Genomic DNA, 19,638 nt, shown 5'->3' with positions numbered 1-19,638 from the left:
TACTTGATCCAAAGACTTCAGACCGTCCGAAATAGCACCATCCACTACCCTTACACCAGAAGGATTTGACCAAGTCCCTCTAACTGAGCTGGTCCAGTGCCCCCAGCCTACCCTTATACGGGGATGACACACACACACACACACACAAAGTCACCTCTTACCTAACGGAGACTGTGTTAGGTAACCTTTGCTTTGAATAGCACACCAGACATCTGCTTTGCGGTAACAGATTCTCACTACCTTTGCGTTCAATCCAGATATCCTGATGTGTGTTGGTCAGTAGATGAACCACTGAAAACGTGTTTATTTAGGATTTAGTTTTTCAGCTAAGAAATATCATTCTGTACAAGTGAGTAAGTGTACAGACGCACGCACGACAGAAGCACATATACACGCCAACGACAACAAAGATGGTGTTCCCCCTTTTGGCAGACTGCCAAGCTCAACAAACAGATCAATGGCTGACTTCTCCAGCCGTTTTCTAGGTCACGTACTAGGAAGGAAGTGCTTTTGCTCACCTCCCAGAAAAGAATGAACTCTCAAAAGTATCGGTTTAATGTTGTTGTTTTTTTAAGAGTTTTCGGGATTTAAAATTGGCTTAAACCATTTGGTGATTTAAATGTTTAAACTGGCGAGCAAATGAAGTTAACTCCTCTAGTTCGTAGAGGGGCCAATGACGAAAACAGATGATTTACATAGCGGCAGTTTTGTTTTTCGAAATGCAATAAGTTGTTTGTATGGGTAGGAGTCGTAACACGGATCCCTGAGGTGCTGTTTGTTGTTGCTCAAACCACTCGAGGACGGACCGTCCCGGGGTGCTACACAAGTCTGTGCAGGAGCACGCAGAACTGTGAGACCCATTCAACCATTTTGGGGTAAAATCAATCATATGGTTGTAGTGGTTAATGGCCCTAAGGAGTCTCTAGTGAACAGAACAAATTAACAATGTAAACCAGATACAAAGTCACAAGTTCACAATAGGAGATTTCGTAGTTCCGTATTCCGTTGAACAACCACACCAAGAAAAGTTCTACCTTCCTGGTATTCCAAATCTCCGGTGATCGTAATATTAATCCACAGGTGTGTATAGATTAGTCCAGTGTTTTTAGCTAAAATTTTTGTTCACGTTTTGAGTTAGCGGCAGTCAATTATAGCCAACCGGCAGTCACAACAACATTCACTCAGCAAAAGTCTCAAAGTCACGTTGGACCCAAGAAGCGGGCGGTTGCGGTTGTGTTTCAGTAAAACAAACGTTTGTACAGTGATGTGACTGGTATTGATAGGGAAAAGGAAGATGATACTGAGCATGAAAAGTAGCAGTTTGCAAGTGCTACATGGTTGTTTTAAACAAGTTGTCATATTGTCACCAATTTGGAACCAATTTTCTTTAAGAACATCAGTTAAGTGTTCGACAATTCAGAGCCCTCTCATGATTGTGTGACGGAAAACTCCAAAAATCCGGTCGTTTGGGTCATTCCTGAGATACGAATCCCTCTTTCGGCGCTGTTGAGTGACTGCAAACGATTGTTCCGAGAACTTCGATCATCGCCTTTCTGGACCTTCCTGTAGCGAAATTTTCGCCGTTTCTGTGATTATTCTCCAACTCGATTCTTTAGAGAGGTAGACAACTATATCTTTTTCGTCCTTACTTGAAAAGAGTTCGCTAGTGAAGTACACTTCAACAAGCCAACTAATGATGGTCTTTTCTGGGAGCTGGTCCTTTATGGTAGTGATCTTAATACAGATTGAGGAAAACGTGCTTGTTTTCAGAACTTGAATTACCTAACGACGTGCGAAATAGCGATATAACTCAAAGTTTAATCTTGATTCGAAAAGTCGAAATAAATAGCCACCCACCGGGAACGCGCTGGACTTAAAAATACCTATTTGTTTGGATAAATAATGAAATAAACACTCATCTAAAGCATCACGATTGGATGGAAGCAATTCCCATTGACCAGTCGTAGATATACTTGTCCGCTATGCGATGAGACATCACCACTTACATGCATCACCGAGGAGCACAAATTCCATTTTAGCGCAGTGGTGCTAACTGACCAATTCTTAGGTTTGTTTATTGGTGATGATTCATTTTTGGAGTGATGAAGCGATTTGTACTTCAGGTCCGTTCACGTTTTTCTGTTGTTCGTCAACACGCTACTTGCCGCCAGAAGGCCAGAATTGAACAAAAACAACTACGCATGCGAGCAAACCACGGCTGGGTACACAGTGTTCCAATGAGATTTTCAGGTCACTCGTTCCAACTTGCTCTGCCGGGTGGTTTTGATATGAATGCATTTGGAATAGACAGATGAACAGGTGGGAATGCAATATTCGAGTGACTAGGAATCGATCGCTAGTAAATCTAGACACGAAGTCAAGACCTCCTCCAAGATGTGGTCCAACGGTAGTTTTCCTCCTCGTCACTTTGATCTACGCTCGCTTATCCTGGCCGACAGCCGACTTCATGTTCTCTGAACACAACTAGTCCGTTATAGATAAATCGAAGAGTAATTGGGAAGAGATGAAATCCCATTGACGGATGTTTCTGGTTTTACCAAATAATGAGTTGGTCCAGCCAGTCGACCAAAATAAACCAGTTTTTTAACAAAGGTACTCTAGAATAGGTAGTTTTGGTGCCCAGCAAACTCATTGGGGCATTCGATGAAACTTTTATCTAGCGGCTTACACCTTAGTCTCCTGGTAAGATTGCATTTTTGATTAAATCACCTAAGCTGTGGAGATGCGTGTACTGTCTTGTAACCGGTCTTTTTCGATAGACTGTCATGTGGATATATCTCCATGTTCATATCTATAAGTGATGTCAGAGTAAACTAGAAGTTTTGGGTGAGCTTGGTTAAGAGTCCCGAAAATTCACTGCACAATTCCATCGAAGATATCCGTAATATGAGTGTCAGATGGCGTCTTACTGTCAATAATGTTCCGTTTTCTATAATTGCCATATACATATCAGCCAGTAGCCAATCCACTGCCTATTCCCATTGAGGCTGGCGTTGAAAGTGAATTTGATATTCTGTTTAAACTTCAACAATATAGACCTATTTTGGTCTTCTTGGCATTGACGGTTTTCCTTGCCACAGATATCTGAGAGCACTTTGCATATCTGTTGCGTATCTCCTGCGTCCTAGACCGTATAACCCTGGACATTCTTATAGTCTCTTGCATTTTAAGCAATCCCGGCTTTATTTTTCTTACCCTTTGCCAACGGCATCGTCTTTAGTGCAAGTGCCTTAATGCGACCCTCTCAAAATATCCACCGACTGCGTGGACTCAAACACAAAAGAGCTTAATTTGCATGTGAGATCTAATCAGCTAGACTGGATAGAGTTATTCGGCATCCTTCAAGATAAAAATGCCATTGACTCTCTGTTACACCCAAACATGTACATCAACGTCATTCACTGCCCCATACCATTCAGTTACTCTTGTGTTCTATACAACTTTCTAGTACAACTGGACACCAGCTCACGTGGCTCGTCGTCAACACTATCTGAATATTTTTGAGGTGCTCCGTCAGGTGACTACCTGTGTAGAATCCTGGGAAGTAGAAGATGAGATGATGGGGTCACCGGCTATGGAACTGGACTCAGGGAAAGGTCAACTCCAAGCCCCAGGCTCACGCCATCTCCTCGAATTGCCCGATGTTATGGGAGACCATCCTGCGACGGACACAGAAGAGGAATGTAGTGAGTACTCCACCGTTTCTGTCTAATTTTTCCGCTCATAGACTGCCCCCAATACTTGCAAGAAAGATTTGTATCCGTTTTCTTAGCTCACTTTGTTGCAAAGAGATTATGACAACATGCCTTGGAAACATCCTGGAACTGTGCTGAACTGCCTAGCGGCAATCATACCAAAACATCGTTCAACTGAATCTTGCAGTATAGTCTACTCTTTGTTAATCTGCCGAACTGTTGGCGAAGGGAAGAAGGCTTTCACTGGAAAAAGCCAACTCACCAGTAAGAGAATATTGGACAGGAAAGCAAAACTCTCATATGCATCTTAATCACAAAAACTGAACATCCATCTTCTCTTGAACCCGTCTCTCTGAGTATTGCTCAAGTCCAAGTGAATGCTACAAAGCAAGTCCACAAATCCGCAATAGATTTCCCTTTTCAAGCGAATTTACAAGAAAACATACTACTCGAAGGCCCCCATCAGTAGTATCACCATTACATTGGTAGCCCGGGTGCCTTTATTGGCTGCTGATCTGTTGGCCGAGCTTGGCAATCGACTTGCATTGGTGTCTGCATCCGTACGTATCTCTTTAAACCAGTGACAGAGCAATGCGAAGTAAGTTCACGTTGGATTGTGATTGATTGCCATATACAGAACAACTTGGGAAGTTTTTTGTGTTCTACGTTACTTTGGATAAGCAAGCACCACAGTGTGCGCTGACTGCGTTTCAGAAGCAAGACTTCCTCCCCTAAGCCGGTACTCATCCACCGATTTTAAAGTACTACGTGTTGTGTCTTGATGTACGATCGTGCAACTCTGTATCGGTCCCTTGGCTTCCTGCTCCGCCCACTATGGTGTATCAAAGGGCACGGTAGCTCTACACAGCCCTTTATGGAGACAAAGGAAAATTAGTACAACTATATCTATAGGGTTGTCACAGTGTGTTCCACAAGGTCGTGCCAGAATCTCCGTGAGGGGGCGGGAAGCGTCGAGTCACATGTGCTTGACTCGCATTGGCTAGCATTCTGACCAATCAGGGCATGCCTTCGTTTGGCCCGTTTCCTGCACGTGACACATCCGTCCAAATGATGTGCTGTCCGGTTATTAGGGACGGCTGGCCCCCGAACACTAGGTCAAACGGCTGAAATATGTGCATTCAGCTAACCAACGCGCTCAATTATGGTGTAGCAGGAATACCATAAGCAGACAAAGGGAATAGTGACAGACAAACAGCGTGGGAACGACGGTCAGATTCAAGGAGCGTTTTGAGGTACTATCAGTTTTGCAGGTGTTATCAAAGTAGATGGCATCAGAACGTGTGATACCAAAGGGATATTGAAGCTGCGTTTTCTTGAGACGCATAGATGGTCGTGGCGCTGTGTTCAGTTTATTTGCGTGCACACAACGGTGGTCATGTATTCGTCCGGCCAGCGCCTCGGCTGCTCACACCGAGACGCTACATGCAGAACTCGGTGAGCCATCATACGCGAGGGATTCAGCTGAATTCAGTTGAGTCTCTCTTTAAAGCCAGATCGGTATGCAAATGAAGTATGTGGTAGATGGATTACTTTAGATGCCCAAAACTCTGAGATTTGATGATTCGTACCCATGACGTGTGAAACGAGTCCGTTAGAAGTCAGTCCAGTATCGCCATGTAAGATGCGCTTCGGAGTGTGTTGGCGTATTCTTTCAGAGATCAGACGTGATAAAAGTGGATAAAAGAATAAATATGAAAAGGTTGTAAGAATAAGAAGGCCACGAAGGAAAAGTCAGTAGTTTCGCTACCGGGTGGTTCACAGGGTGGTCCTTGGTTCAAGGGCAACATATACTTTGGAACCAGACCCGCCCCTTTTCTATACTTATCCTAGAACTAAGATCGAACGGTCAAGTCATACTGCGATTACGATTACAACTCAAATAGCTGATTTATTGGTATTACCAAATAGTAAAGTAAACACAGGTTGCCTTCTATCTTTGTCCATTGGACATGGGGGTCAATATTCAGCCGAAAGAGCATCGGACGCTGGACAAGTGCATTGACAGATTCATTAATCAAGCCTAATTTTCACAGAATTCGTCTCTAATTATCTGCTTAAAATGAATAATTGATGAAATTCACTCCATCGTCAACTCTTTGCAGGTCAGTGCACTTTGCACCCAAGCCGAAACAACGTTTTTTCTCTGGATCCTTGTTGCAATATTTGGCTAAAGTATTCTGATTGGCAGAAATTCTTCATGCTGTTATCTATCGCTTAACTAGAAAGATCGGCTTACGTAAAACACACCGAGCCAAAATGTGATCCTTTTGCAATGTTTTGTGACTACTATTCTCGACTTTCCAGAGAGTCGGTTGTCCTTTTTTCTCTCTGGGTGGGAGTACATCACGGTAGTAGCACGAAACTCTCGTAGACGTTGAAACGACGATAAAATGAAATGCGGTTGTCAAATGCTTCAGGTATTTGTTAGGTCACGTTCATCTATGGCCAATTGCTAGTCGATTGCGACAGTAAATTGGAATTCAAAAAGCCAGAATACCGAAATAATTTGCCGCTGGAAGAGATTTTGCCGACTAATTTGACGTCTGGTGCATACGCCAAAGTGCATTGTACACATGTTTTTAATTTACCGGAATTCATCGTATTGCTTTATACTGGGCTAATATACAAACTACTCAAATCGCTGCACATCCAATTGCAACGCACAGATCAGTGTTGGAAGCTCTTGAACTGATTTCCATGGTGATGAAACGTCTACACAACGCTTTTCTGGACGTTTCCGTCCAAGGGTAAAGCAGTCAGAATCTCTTCCCTTTTTACAAACTATTTTTCGAGGCAGTGAGCCAGCGCTTCCTAGCGGCTGACTCAGTTTCAAATGAGGTAAGGGACAGTCTATTTTCACTGTCCTTAAATCTTCATTGTTCATCTTCACAACCATATACCAGAGCGAAACTTCTCAACAACGCCTGACCAACACAGTACAGATCGGAAATTATATGGGTGTTGCATCCGCTCTGCTCACGGGGTGGAGAGGTTGTGTTCCAATTTGTGGTAGGACACTACCGTGGTAACTATCATCACTTCAGTTTGTGTGCTTAGCCAAAACGAAGAAATCAGGGTTGTTCTGTACCATTCAATGGACTCTAGCCCGTTTGGTTCATCCATAACTCTCAAGTGAATCGATACGGTTGTCAAGGTGATCGTCCCAACCAGTTCAAGCTGAAAAAATAACCTTAAGAGATCTTATACCTAGTATCCTGTGAGGGTAGTGTTTATATTTTGAAGGGAAGATTGTGGATGTTATACGTTATACGATGAGATATATTAAAAAACTGAATGCCTTGTGGCTACAAATGCCAGCCGCTAAAATGGTCACACACAAAAGGGAGTATCAGTTTCTGTCTTTGTAATGTATTCTCATAAGGTTTGCTGAAAGTCCGTCGACAGCCCACGACCGGTTTTGCCCTATTTGGGGCTCATCAGGTAGGCGCAGTCCCCGGATTTCCGTCAACCTTATGTTCCACTTGAAACCAAATTGCACGAAATTAGCGAATATACACTCATTTGCAAACTAATTTGATTTTTCGAGAGACTCACCAGGAATCCAGCTGAATCTCTCGCTTGTGATGTTCTCAGGCAACTGAATGTGCTGCACCAGGCCGCCTCATGTTTCAGCCGCTACGATATTCGAGATATCGCGATACATTTATATCTTTGCAGTGTACTACTCATAAGGTTGCTGAAAATTCGTCGACAGCCCATGCGTCTCTCTTCAATGCTCCGGGAACATCATAAACGAGAGATTCAGCTGGGTTCTGGGTGAGTCTCTCGGAAAACCAAATTAGTTTGCAAATGAGTGTATATTCGCGAATATCAGTTTCGTTTTTCTGAATTGAATGCTTCGATGAAACGTCATCAGTTTGTACAGTTCACACATGCAGTCCTCCATCGATCGCATTGTTTATGCGCTGCATGAAGCAGCATTGCCATGTAGTTTTCTAACTGGGCTCTGCGACAGGATGTGAATGCCACTCAACCAGCGTGAGGACGAGCGGTCTACTTTGCATGACCTGGTTGCAGCTGTTTCGCTCGTCTCACGTTTGCTGCGTTGACCGATCGATCGATAAGGCAGCTTGCTTATCTACTCCCATAGCCCACAAAAGTGAGTCATCGATCCTGGGCTTGTGAGGCCAGATAGGACGAGCGCCTCGATCCGGAGGCATTTGCACGCGTACGCGGCTTGCTATAAAAAGTGCGGTTTGGAGAGCCCATGCGCCTTGTGGATCGATGACTGCGCCGCGTACCATCAACAGGTGGGCAAATCCGCAATACGGTACGATTGCCCGGGGAACCTTAGCGGTGAGTGAGTAAACTAGGTGCACTCACGACAACCCACCGAACATCAGCTGTGGACCTTCCCCTAATTCGTCCTGGGTTGAGGGATCATGTCAGTAGTTGTGCATTCCACTGAAAGCATTCAGACAGTAAATCGATGACAATATTTTGTGCGCTCCTCAACAGATGAAGTTATGTTACAAAGTTCTGGATGCTGCTCGACCGACAATCCAACCACATGTGTAGTGCGCTGCTCCATGTCTATGAAAAAGGGTAACAGGGCTGTCTTTCTTTGTCAGAACACACAGTAATACGGTAGATGATTGGACTTCACGATAAAAGCTATAATGCACCACAGATAACAGCAGTTTCGGTGTAGTTCGGAACTCATGGCAGACAAAAGAGACTGTTATGTGACTAATGTAGGAGAGACGGAGATCGGGGAAGTCTTGGAGTCTTGGGAGAGAATGGAGAGACAAGATCTTTGGACGTGAATCGGACCCTCGACCTACTCTTTGTCGGCTCAGTGCTCTACAACTGAGCTACCGCGGACGCTGTCGTACGTCCCACAGGTGCGTTTTAGTTCACAATAATTCCCCACATCTTTTTCTGGTGGATCAACAGTCGATCCTGTCATTAGTGAGCCCCTCGTGCGACCTACACATTGCCTTATACGGCCCAGGAAATCGAAAGATATTCATAGTTTTTGAGTTGATGTGGAAAAGGTGGAGCGTTGGGAAACCCTGGATATAGGTCCCTTTGTAAAACTACTTAATAAAGACTGTGCTTTATTAGCCTGTGAAAAAAACAATGGTCTGTTTCAGACGTAACACCCCACTCGTAAGGTTGCTGGAAAGTCTTCGAGACGACCGGTTTCTCCCTGCTTGGGGCTCATCAGGTAGCCGCAGTCCCCGAGTTCCCGCCAAACTTATGTTCTATTTGAGACCAAAGTGCACGAAATTAGCCAAACATACTTATTTACAAACAAATTTAGTTTTGCGAGACGCTCACTGGGAGCCCAGCTGAATCTGTCGTTTGTGATGTGCTGCACCAGGCTGCCTCATGTTACAGTTGCTAAGATATCCGAGATATCGCAATACATGTATATACATATTGAACTACTCAAAGGTTGCTGGAAACTCTTCGACAACCCACGACCGGTTTCGCTCATCATGTGGACGCATTCCCCGAGTTTCCATCAACCTCATGTTCTACTTAAACCCAAATTGCACGAAATTGGCGAAATACAATCATGTATAAGCTGATTTGGCTTTTCGGGTGACTCATCTTAAACACAGCTGAATCTCTCGTTTATGATGTTTCCAAGCAGCTGAATGTGCTGCACCAGGCCGCCTCATATTTCAGTTGGTACGTTATTCGAGATATCGCGACAGATGTGTAAGCGTAATACACTACTCATACAGTTGTTGAAAACTGTTCGAGAGCCCACGGCCGGTTTCGCTCTTCTTTGGGGCTCATCAGGTGGGCGCAGTCCCTGATATTCCGTCAAACTTATGTTCTACTTGAAGTCCATTTGCACGAAATTAGCGGAATACAGTCATCTGCGTGCCAATTAGGTCTTCACGAGATGTCCGACTGAATTTCTCGGTACTCTTTTTTAACCACGTCTGTTTTTTATCAATGAATTTCAACAACTAACACCTAAGTACAATTACGGTAGGTCGTACCACATCTGTCTGGAAGCTGATCGGTCAGTCTTCACCAAAACCATGCCAAGACGAATGCAGCAAAGCTACGACCTGTACACGAATCAAGCCCTATTTACATCAATGGCCTGGATGATTACCTGCGCACAACTTTCCAAACAATAACAGGCTTACACCTATTCTTCACCTTCACGGGTGTTTTGCTTAGCACGTGCACACGCACAATATCAGGGTCAGCTGACTGAATAATCACATGATTGATCCAGTACACAGCCATGCCTAGCACCAACAATAAATTATCGACTGGCAATTAGAGTCGGATACGGTAGACATGTCACAGGAAACTCCCACTAGTGCAACCGTTAATCACAACATCCTGTTCCAGAAAAGGACAACTAGCTTGAAGCTTCAGATACAAACTTTTCAAACCGATTTCGCTGCCGAGTGGACAATCAACATGTCCACCATTGCTCATTTATTACAGCTAGTTTTCAGCCTTGTCACGAAGTGATCTTTGAACCTAATCAGCCTTCAATGACATTGCTTTGTTCAGAATACTGCAGTATGACAAAATTAAACGATCCGGGACGGTTGGTCTCATTCGAACTGACACAAGTCAGTTCGCCTATGCAGCAACTTAGAAGTAGCACACCAAGAAGCTCGTGTTGTTTGGTGGGGAACGTTAGTGCGGTGCACACAAGACGTACACTGAATATACATACTGGTTAGTAGGAGGCAACGAGTAGTAACACACCTTCTTCGTCAAGGATACCAAGATGTCTTACCAACATGCGTGCTTCCATTTGGGAGGGATAATCGAGAGAAAACCCATGGCACAGGCATTATGGATTGAGACTAGCAAGATTTAGTTCTGCTTGGTCTGTGAGTGTGTGGTAACCTGATCCGGGTCTTATGAACTGGATCTCCATACATTTAGTACTCCTGCGTATCTGGTGTCAAAAGAATGAACTGAAGAACCCACATTTAGCACTCGTCATCCCTCCTACTCGAGGTCATTTGGAGCGCGTACTTTTCTTTCTCATGCAGGTGGGCCAAAACAAAGATCGCAAACCAATATAACTTGCCACAGAGGGGGCCTATTGGCCACACAATACTCTTAGCTGCAAAACCTTTGCGAGTGGAATGAAAAATTTTAGGCCAAAATGTTGCATCCTAATCTGCGTTCATATTTTCGCAGCTCACCAAATTTCATTTTTCATTGAAGCAATCATATTGGTGGTGAAAAGTTTGGTTGAATGCTTTACTAGCATCGCTGAGACCGCCGGATGCCTAGATGGGCTTCCAAAGATTGGACTCGTACTCTGAACTCAGTTGCCTGTCCATCAGGGACACGTCATAGTTTTCGAAAATTCAATTCCATTGTGCGACTACTGAGCGCCGATACAAAGCGCACAGTTATTGGGAGACAAAGGCACCGCGCAACCTAGTCCGGTCAACTCAACTCAGGAGGAGCTCTCTGATGTGATGGGAGAGTAGACGAACAGGGATTAGGAAATAACCTTTTAAATTGCCTGGTAGATGTGACATTTCCCCGTAGGTTGGCTTTCTCTAGGAAGCTCGTAACGAGAAAAGACCGTGCCACCCTAACTTTCCTCGTTCTTCTTGGGAAGGGGATCCTGGTATGCAGAGGTTCATTCCACCATTGTCATCGTGTCTACCTTCTTTTCCTCAGTTTATTTGCAGAACGTGAAAGTTATAAAAGTCACTTGATTGTTGCTCACATCGAACCGGTTTCCGCCTATCGATGGTCCGATTTCGTGTATTAAACACGGAACTCTCGGAAAAAAAGGAAGCGCAAAGTTGGGAGAATGCTATCCAATTATCTATACCAATGCTTCTAAAAGAAGGCGGCCAAGAATGTCGGCGGGGAAGCGATAAAAATGTGTATGCTTATTAGAATGCTGATTATCGTACAGATGGACTCTGATTGCGTTTTTTCGGGGGGAAAACATTGTCGGCTGTGCAAATGGACGTTTTTTTAAACTCACAAATGCATCTGTTATCGTACAAATTGAGATGACTTAAACCTATTGATGCAATATTCGTCTCGGTAGACCACATCTAAAAGGGGAAAATAAATCCGGTGATAATGGTGTACGTAGTATACAATGCGGTTTGTTTATAGTACATTTCATGCATTATCAAGTCCTGATTGTGGATTGCCCTCGTCAGAATATTGATCTAAGCCAGAAAAATGGTATCCAGATCATATTTCTTGAAGGCGTTGCATCCTTATATGCCGTACAACCATAATTTATTTGGAAGCCTTACCACAATCTCTCCGAGGTACCTACATCCCCAGACGCTCGCCTGCACAATCTGGATAGGAACTGACAATAGGAACGCCATTATCATCGGATAGCAGCTACATATTTCAGAGTCTCCAACCATGCACGCACGGAATCCCGGAAGGCCATTTGCGCCCATAGTACCCAGACTCTTCTTGATCGACTTCACCTGGTCAAGGGTTGACTACCACTCTGCTTGCGCCACTCTGGATTTTGCACGGAGAACAGCACGGAGATACGTGTTGTGATCCCATCTATATAACACTACAATAGGAGACAAGCTGACAGTATAAGTCAGTTTGAGATTACGGAAGGTCATATATAAGGAATTATCCTAAAACATCCTATAGCTTCTTATCATCAAACAACTGTCTGAATGAGTATGGACTTTCTCCCGGAAGACTCAACCTAAATAGTCATCCGCAAACGGAATGATGCATGCGGAATGTAGAATCCCAACTTTGCTGTGACAGACAGACAGACAGACAGACAGACAGACAACAGACAGACAGATAAACGGACAGACAGACAGACAAAGTAAAACAGACAGATAAACAGACAGACAGAGCGACAGACAGACAGATAGACAGCTAGACGGGCGGACAGACAGACAGACAGATAGATGGATAGATAGGTAGGTGGTAGATAGGTAGATTGATGGATAGACAGACAGACAGATAGATAGGCAGACAGACAGATCTTGAATTCGACCTTATGTGAAATTTAGATGACTGTGTCTAAGGTTCAGTTAAGGTCGGAAGCTACCTAATATTCTTGTTCACCCGGTTCACACTAGTCATTTGGAACAAAGATGTATAGTCCTCGAATATTTTACCCGTCAGGTCATGGTAGAAAGTATGACACGCTGTCCCCGTATAGTCCTGCCTTCCAATCAATCGTGTGTTTTCAGTTGATAAAACTGAGACACAATGATACAGAGGCACTTTTATCGGCCTTACCTGTTGAAGTTGTGGGCATATCAGTTGTCCTCTTGCGTACGAAGTGAATTAACCCTCCCCCAGTTTTCGCCAGGATGTTCTTCGGCTTGTTTGTATTGGTGCTGTCATGCTATCCGAATGAAGTAATTATCCTTTTGTGCATGCGTCTTCACCAATGTTATCATCGATCGAATTGGGGCCATTATCTGACTGGCGCGAGTGTAACACTGAATTTCCTTATTAATTAACGGGCAGATCGGTCTGTTGGCATCACCATAAATTGGTCACAGCTAATGTTCGCTATTGGTGACGTTTGAATTCACTCTTTTATCTCTCATGTGAGTATTATCCGAATACGCCAGGATGTATCTGATCTGTAAAGGAGATGTGGCAACGGACATAGTAGCTCATAGAACGCGAATTCCGCTGAGATGATTCTCATTTGGTATGCCTGAAGTGTATAATACTAATGATACCATGCTATGTGTTCTAGTGGACTGCTGGTCGTTTTCGGATAAACGATCTCTACTTTGGCACTGTATGTAAACATATTCAGTTTTAAAACAAAATTTAGAATGTATGTAACAGATGAAATACACTACTTATAAGGTTGCTGAAAACTGTTCGACAGCCAACGACTGATTTCACTCTTCTTCAGTGAACAATGTACCGCGACATTTCAAATATCGTGCCAACTGAAACATGGGGCGGCCTGGTGCAGCATATTCAGCTGCTTAAAAACATCATAAGCGAGTGATTTAGCTGGGTTCCAGATGAGTCTCCCACAAAACCGAATTTGTTTGCAAATGAGTGTACTTCTTTTTTATTACTGGTTTCACCCTTAGACAGACAGATCTTGAATTCGACCTTATGTGAAATTTAGATGACTGTGTCTAAGGTTCAGTTAAGGTCGGAAGCTACCTAATATTCTTGTTCACCCGGTTCACACTAGTCATTTGGAACAAAGATGTATAGTCCTCGAATATTTTACCCGTCAGGTCATGGTAGAAAGTATGACACGCTGTCCCCGTATAGTCCTGCCTTCCAATCAATCGTGTGTTTTCAGTTGATAAAACTGAGACACAATGATACAGAGGCACTTTTATCGGCCTTACCTGTTGAAGTTGTGGGCATATCAGTTGTCCTCTTGCGTACGAAGTGAATTAACCCTCCCCCAGTTTTCGCCAGGATGTTCTTCGGCTTGTTTGTATTGGTGCTGTCATGCTATCCGAATGAAGTAATTATCCTTTTGTGCATGCGTCTTCACCAATGTTATCATCGATCGAATTGGGGCCATTATCTGACTGGCGCGAGTGTAACACTGAATTTCCTTATTAATTAACGGGCAGATCGGTCTGTTGGCATCACCATAAATTGGTCACAGCTAATGTTCGCTATTGGTGACGTTTGAATTCACTCTTTTATCTCTCATGTGAGTATTATCCGAATACGCCAGGATGTATCTGATCTGTAAAGGAGATGTGGCAACCGACACAGTAGCTCATAGAAAGCGAATTCCGCTGAGATGTTTCTCATTTGGTATGCCTGAAGTGTATAATACTAATGATACCATGCTATGTGTTCTAGTGGACTGCTGGTCGTTTTCGGATAAACGATCTCTACTTTGGCACTGTATGTAAACATATTCAGTTTTAAAACAAAATTTAGAATGTATGTAACAGATGAAATACACTACTTATAAGGTTGCTGAAAACTGTTCGACAGCCAACGACTGATTTCACTCTTCTTCAGTGAACAATGTACCGCGACATTTCAAATATCGTGCCAACTGAAACATGGGGCGGCCTGGTGCAGCATATTCAGCTGCTTAAAAACATCATAAGCGAGTGATTTAGCTGGGTTCCAGATGAGTCTCCCACAAAACCGAATTTGTTTGCAAATGAGTGTACTTCTTTTTTATTACTGGTTTCACCCTTCTGGAGTAGTGCATTACGCCTATACAATGTATCGCGATATTTCAAATATGGTACCAACTGAAACATGCGGCGGACTGGTGCAACGCAATGAGTTGCCTAGGGGCATGAGATTCACTTGTGTTCCAGGTGAGTCAGTCACCCGTCGCTAATAGCTAAAAGATGATCGTTCATTTGGAGCCGGGCTCAAGATCTAGATCACCAGCATCCAACCAAACCATCATTTATCTTCGAATGTGATGGATTCAATCCTGTTCACCGATTCAATAAGTAAGAGAAAGGTCACAAGTTACTCATTTGACCGAGGGTACTTTATCATGCCCATTACTACGAAACTTACAGCTAACAATGCAGAGAGGAAATCGACACAGCACTAAACACATTGACGGATAAAAGTACAACGACAGTAGATTCCCGAAACAAATGGTCAGGTGGATACACCGGTGATCTTGATTCTATCACTAGTGCATTCGAACAAGCCGAAGGCATATGTTTTGGGGAATGAGAATGATCCAGCTGAGACACAAGGAAATCCGGTATCCACTGTAATATGTTGAAGGAGATCAAGGCGAAAGACTCGGTTCCATACGAGGACTTCATATAAGTTTATCTTGCAAACAGGTAGTCTATTCTGCTGACACAACAACTGGCTCGTAAGTGAAAGGCGGAAATGCAATGAAAACTCGAAAATTACGTCTGATACACTAGACCCCATAATAGAGCAAAACTGGTCGGTGAGTTCTGATCAACATTCAGAATCTGCTTGAAAGATACCTCCAAATGTGTTCGTGAGGTTTCTTTCATGTGTGTTCAACGTACTTACTGTTCTTATCACAGATAATAGAATATATAAAACATTACAAACGAAAGATTCAGTTGGGTTACAGTGGAGTCTCTCGCAAAACCAAATTTGTTTGCGAATGAGTGTATTTCGCCAACAAAAAGCACCAGTTCTGCCCAAATTTACGCGATTTCCTCAGGTAGTAGCGTGGGGACCATAAAGCCACTTACATAGGCAACAGTGTTTTCTCTTGCGCCCCCAAAAATATTCAAAGCAGGTTCAAAAAATGGGTGAATGTTCTCATGCATACTACAGCAGAGAACCAATGTTTGACCAGGCTCAGCCAATTCAAACGGGCCTCTCATTACATTCAGATAGATTTTGTGCGGTGTCTGGTGTATCATACTCGATCGGCATGCGTCAACCGAGCCGACAGTCTATTTCTACCAGCCGCCTTGTTTTTTTTGAAACACTAAGTATTTCACTTTTGAAAAGACGCATTCTGGTGACCGAACTATCAAGCATTAAACGACGCTACTTTGACGCTGTGTTCTGCACAACTTTTATTCAACCATTCATCCTTGGTGTAATTCGGTTTTCCACTTGTGGAGTGCTAGGGGGTGAACTCGAGACATTCAGCAACTACTCTGGTTCCACTAATAGTTGGCGCTTTAGCCGGCGACGGTTACACGGACGATTGCCACAACATAGCTCTTTTTATGCTTCAGGAGACAAGGACTTGCTGTCTACACCTAGCGTATGACGACAACCAGTTTGTCTAGACTTATTGACCGTGAAATAAAGCCTCTCCCAGGTTCACGTAGATAATAAAGTTGACGGAAACTCGGGAACTGCGCTTACCTGATGAGCCCTAAGAAGGGCGAAACCGGTCGTGAGCTGTCGAAGAGTTTTCAGCAACCTTGTGAGTAGTTTCCTCCATGAAAATATACTGCGACTTCTCCCACCCTCTTCTATCCGTTCTGTTCCAGTTGAACCGGACTACACTATCGTTCCGTCCTCACCACTGTTCTCCCGTTCCGCCGGTCTGACGCAAACCAACCGATACTCACAGGGATCACACGGTTCTCACTTAGCTTTCCGGCCAGCCTATCATGGTACAAATGGGTTTAGTCGGAGTGCCCTGGACAAAATGTCCACCATGTCTGGTGAGTCGCTTTCAAGACGAATTCTCACCGCCAGTTTTGTTGAGGCTTTGAGGATTGCGCACACGAGATTGGTTTCGCTTTCTTGGATTCCCCCCTTGAAGTATTGGTAGTAACATTCGAACCCTTCATCTTTTTCATTAAGGTTCCTGTCCTCCAAGAGCCAGCTTTTTGTTGATAAGTCCGTAATGTTAATTATTCCCGGAATTGGAGTGAAAAACGTGTAGACCAACTGAATCGAACATTCATTCGGTAAGTAATTGCAACGTGAATGAGCTTCAGAGTTCAAGATCCCGTCAAATCTGTACAAGGGTAATTGACAAGTCAGGGGTGAACAGTCAGCAGTTCAAGCTATCATCTCCAGCTCTCATGGAAACTAAGTAAGCATACCCAGTGGCAAATAGCTCGGTATAAGTGCATCTGATCACCTGAATGCATTTGTAGGAAGCTGCTGATCAGCTGATCAGAAGTGCTACCACGCCTGGGCTTATTCTCAATCTTATGAAGTTTTGTTTACACGGTCCTTGGACCCTCAAATTTGTATAACTACTTCCTGAGCAGAAGTCGGTAGTGTTGGACTGAAAATGATAATTGGTCGGCCCCCAGATGAGGCTCGTCCGAAGCGTAGTCCTGCTCATGAGAAGACCAGAGCAATCAAATTTTCCCTAAAGGTAGGCCAGCCTCAGAAGAGGCCAAGGGGGTATTTCTCTCACTGGAAGGAAAGCTGTGATCACTGCTCAGCGGACGGTGGCTCAGAGGTTAGAGCGCTAGGTACTGTGCGAAAGTGCCATGTTTGAGCATATTCCTGGCTCTGAATGCACTCGCTTAGGTAAATAAGTGGTATCCCTATCCTCTCCACGAGTTGATTTAGGTCATGTGGGTTTGGGGCTAATCCAACCTGATGAACTCACTTCTTTTCCATACGATATCAGAACATATGATACCAGATCGTTGGAAATACCGTGGACCGTATTGTGGACGGTTTTATTAGATTAGTCACAAGCGAAATTTAGCCAAAATTATATTATGCTTTTTCGCTGTCTGTAGGGTAATGAGACCGGTGATCTAACCTGACGTTCCCACGTTGGCGAAATTTAGCCAAAATTATATTATGCTTTTTCGCTGTCTGTAGGGTAATGAGACCGGTGATCTAACCTGACGTCAAGTCCCACGTTGTGTCACTGAAATCCCTTGGCTTCAGACAGCTGGGAGTGTTCCACTTAAAATGTCTACTCTACAAAACGGTCAGCATAGACAGCTATATATCCATTATCCACTCATTTGTTTTCTCTTTTTGTAGGCGAAGACAGTATACATGAACATCCGCCTGTGGAGAATGGACCTCACGGAAGAATGGCCAATGGACTGCGAGTGAGTCACATCTTCCTTTGTTCTGGGCGAATAATTTCTCTCATACCCGATAATGCGGGCTTTTAAGTTCACACATCCCAGAACTGTATCGTCTGGTCGGTCAAAGTTTCACACAGTTTCCTCTCGGTTGGATTCGGTCTACTCCGTTCCTCTCCTTTATGAGTTTGCATTTCTGTCAAATCAGTCCCAGCCGATCTGTTTGGTTCGTGCTCAGAGAACTATTCTTCGCACACTTCAACCTAATCCCAACAGTCTATTAGTAAACCGAATGTTTCTCACTAACTGTAGTACATCTCCACCCACAGAGGTTTCGGACTTTGGCGTCAAGCCTATATATTTCTATCGGTCTATGCATACATAGTATCCTGTCTGCGTTTGCCCCAAGTGAACGGCTTAGAACTTTAAATAACCCGGGACAACAACAATGAATGGGTAAAAGAAGCAACCAGATAGTGTTATTGTATATTATATTATTATATGTTGTATATTATATGTATAAATTATACATACTACATATTATGAATATCATCGTATGTTATTATATATATTATACTATATATATTATGAAAAACATAATATTGATGAAAACACTGGGTATACCCCATCTTATGGGTTTCAAGAAGGGCGAAATCGGAAGTGAGCGGTCCAACCGTTTTCAGCAACCTCATGAGTAGTGTCTCACATTGAGATGATATGGAAAACCTTTCCTGTTAGTACACAAGCCTGATGTGCATGAAACTGGATGTGATAGTTTGAGCCGGTGACCGTGACTGTTTCCGCCAGAGGTCATGTTTTGTTATATCTTCTGATTCGTCAATCTGAGGTATCTGCAGCTGACCCGCTCCAGTGCCTAGTGTCGGAGAGAAAAGACTCACAGAAGGGAACACAACAGCTGTATTCCGAACAAGCGAGTGAGTGAGAGAGCGAGAGCGAGTGCAAAAGTTACAACGGCCGCACGCTATTTAAGGGGGACTTTCTGACATTGATCCAGGCTGTCTGATAGGCGTTAGTGATCACCCATCAACATCGATCGTGTCTCTGTGAAAAGCCTGAATGCTGATCACATTCGGTCGTGCTTCTGTGGCGCAGAGAACACTCATCAGGCTGTCCAGTTGAGCTTTTGGTGGAGCGGTAGGTTCCGGGCGTTCAGAAGTTGATTTCAGGAATCTCACCTTCCTGATATGTTTGAAAATTTCAGAGTGACTGATTTCATTTGATGATACGTAGATTTGTTCACTGTGAACTGTCACTATGCTGTCACTTGGGGCCTGCGATCTTCAGACACAATATTCACTCGTCGTTCATCCACCACACTAACTGGCACATACGTACGACTTGATGCGACGAAGGTAAAGCTGGCTGATTTCGGACGTGTAGATCAGCTGCATTTTTTCGACCGGATTTTCTAAGTTTTTAGCGCTGCGGTCTCGTTCACCCCTGGGATC

General features: G+C 43.8%; 2 protein-coding genes across 2 annotated transcripts in view; one reads left to right on the top strand and one right to left on the bottom strand.

Moving 5' to 3' along the window:
• T265_06030 (hypothetical protein) overlaps positions 1-19,638 on the top strand; it is a gene marked incomplete at both ends in the record, with an annotated part of 146,642 nt that overhangs the window by 83,597 nt on the left and 43,407 nt on the right. The window contains 3 exons of the mRNA XM_009171189.1: positions 3,470-3,707; positions 16,649-16,825; positions 18,123-18,193. Coding sequence (XP_009169453.1) covers positions 3,470-3,707; positions 16,649-16,825; positions 18,123-18,193 — 486 coding nt within the window. The remainder of the gene's footprint in view (positions 1-3,469; positions 3,708-16,648; positions 16,826-18,122; positions 18,194-19,638) is intronic.
• Positions 1-19,638, bottom strand: part of T265_06029 (hypothetical protein) — a gene marked incomplete at both ends in the record, with an annotated part of 33,847 nt that overhangs the window by 4,322 nt on the left and 9,887 nt on the right. The window lies entirely within an intron of this gene.

The sequence above is a fragment of the Opisthorchis viverrini genome (assembly GCF_000715545.1).
Source record: "Opisthorchis viverrini unplaced genomic scaffold opera_v5_121, whole genome shotgun sequence".
Classification (NCBI taxonomy): Eukaryota; Metazoa; Platyhelminthes; class Trematoda; order Opisthorchiida; family Opisthorchiidae; genus Opisthorchis; species Opisthorchis viverrini.
Note: the sequence above shows the minus strand (reverse complement) of the source record. Positions and strands in the feature narration are given on the sequence as shown.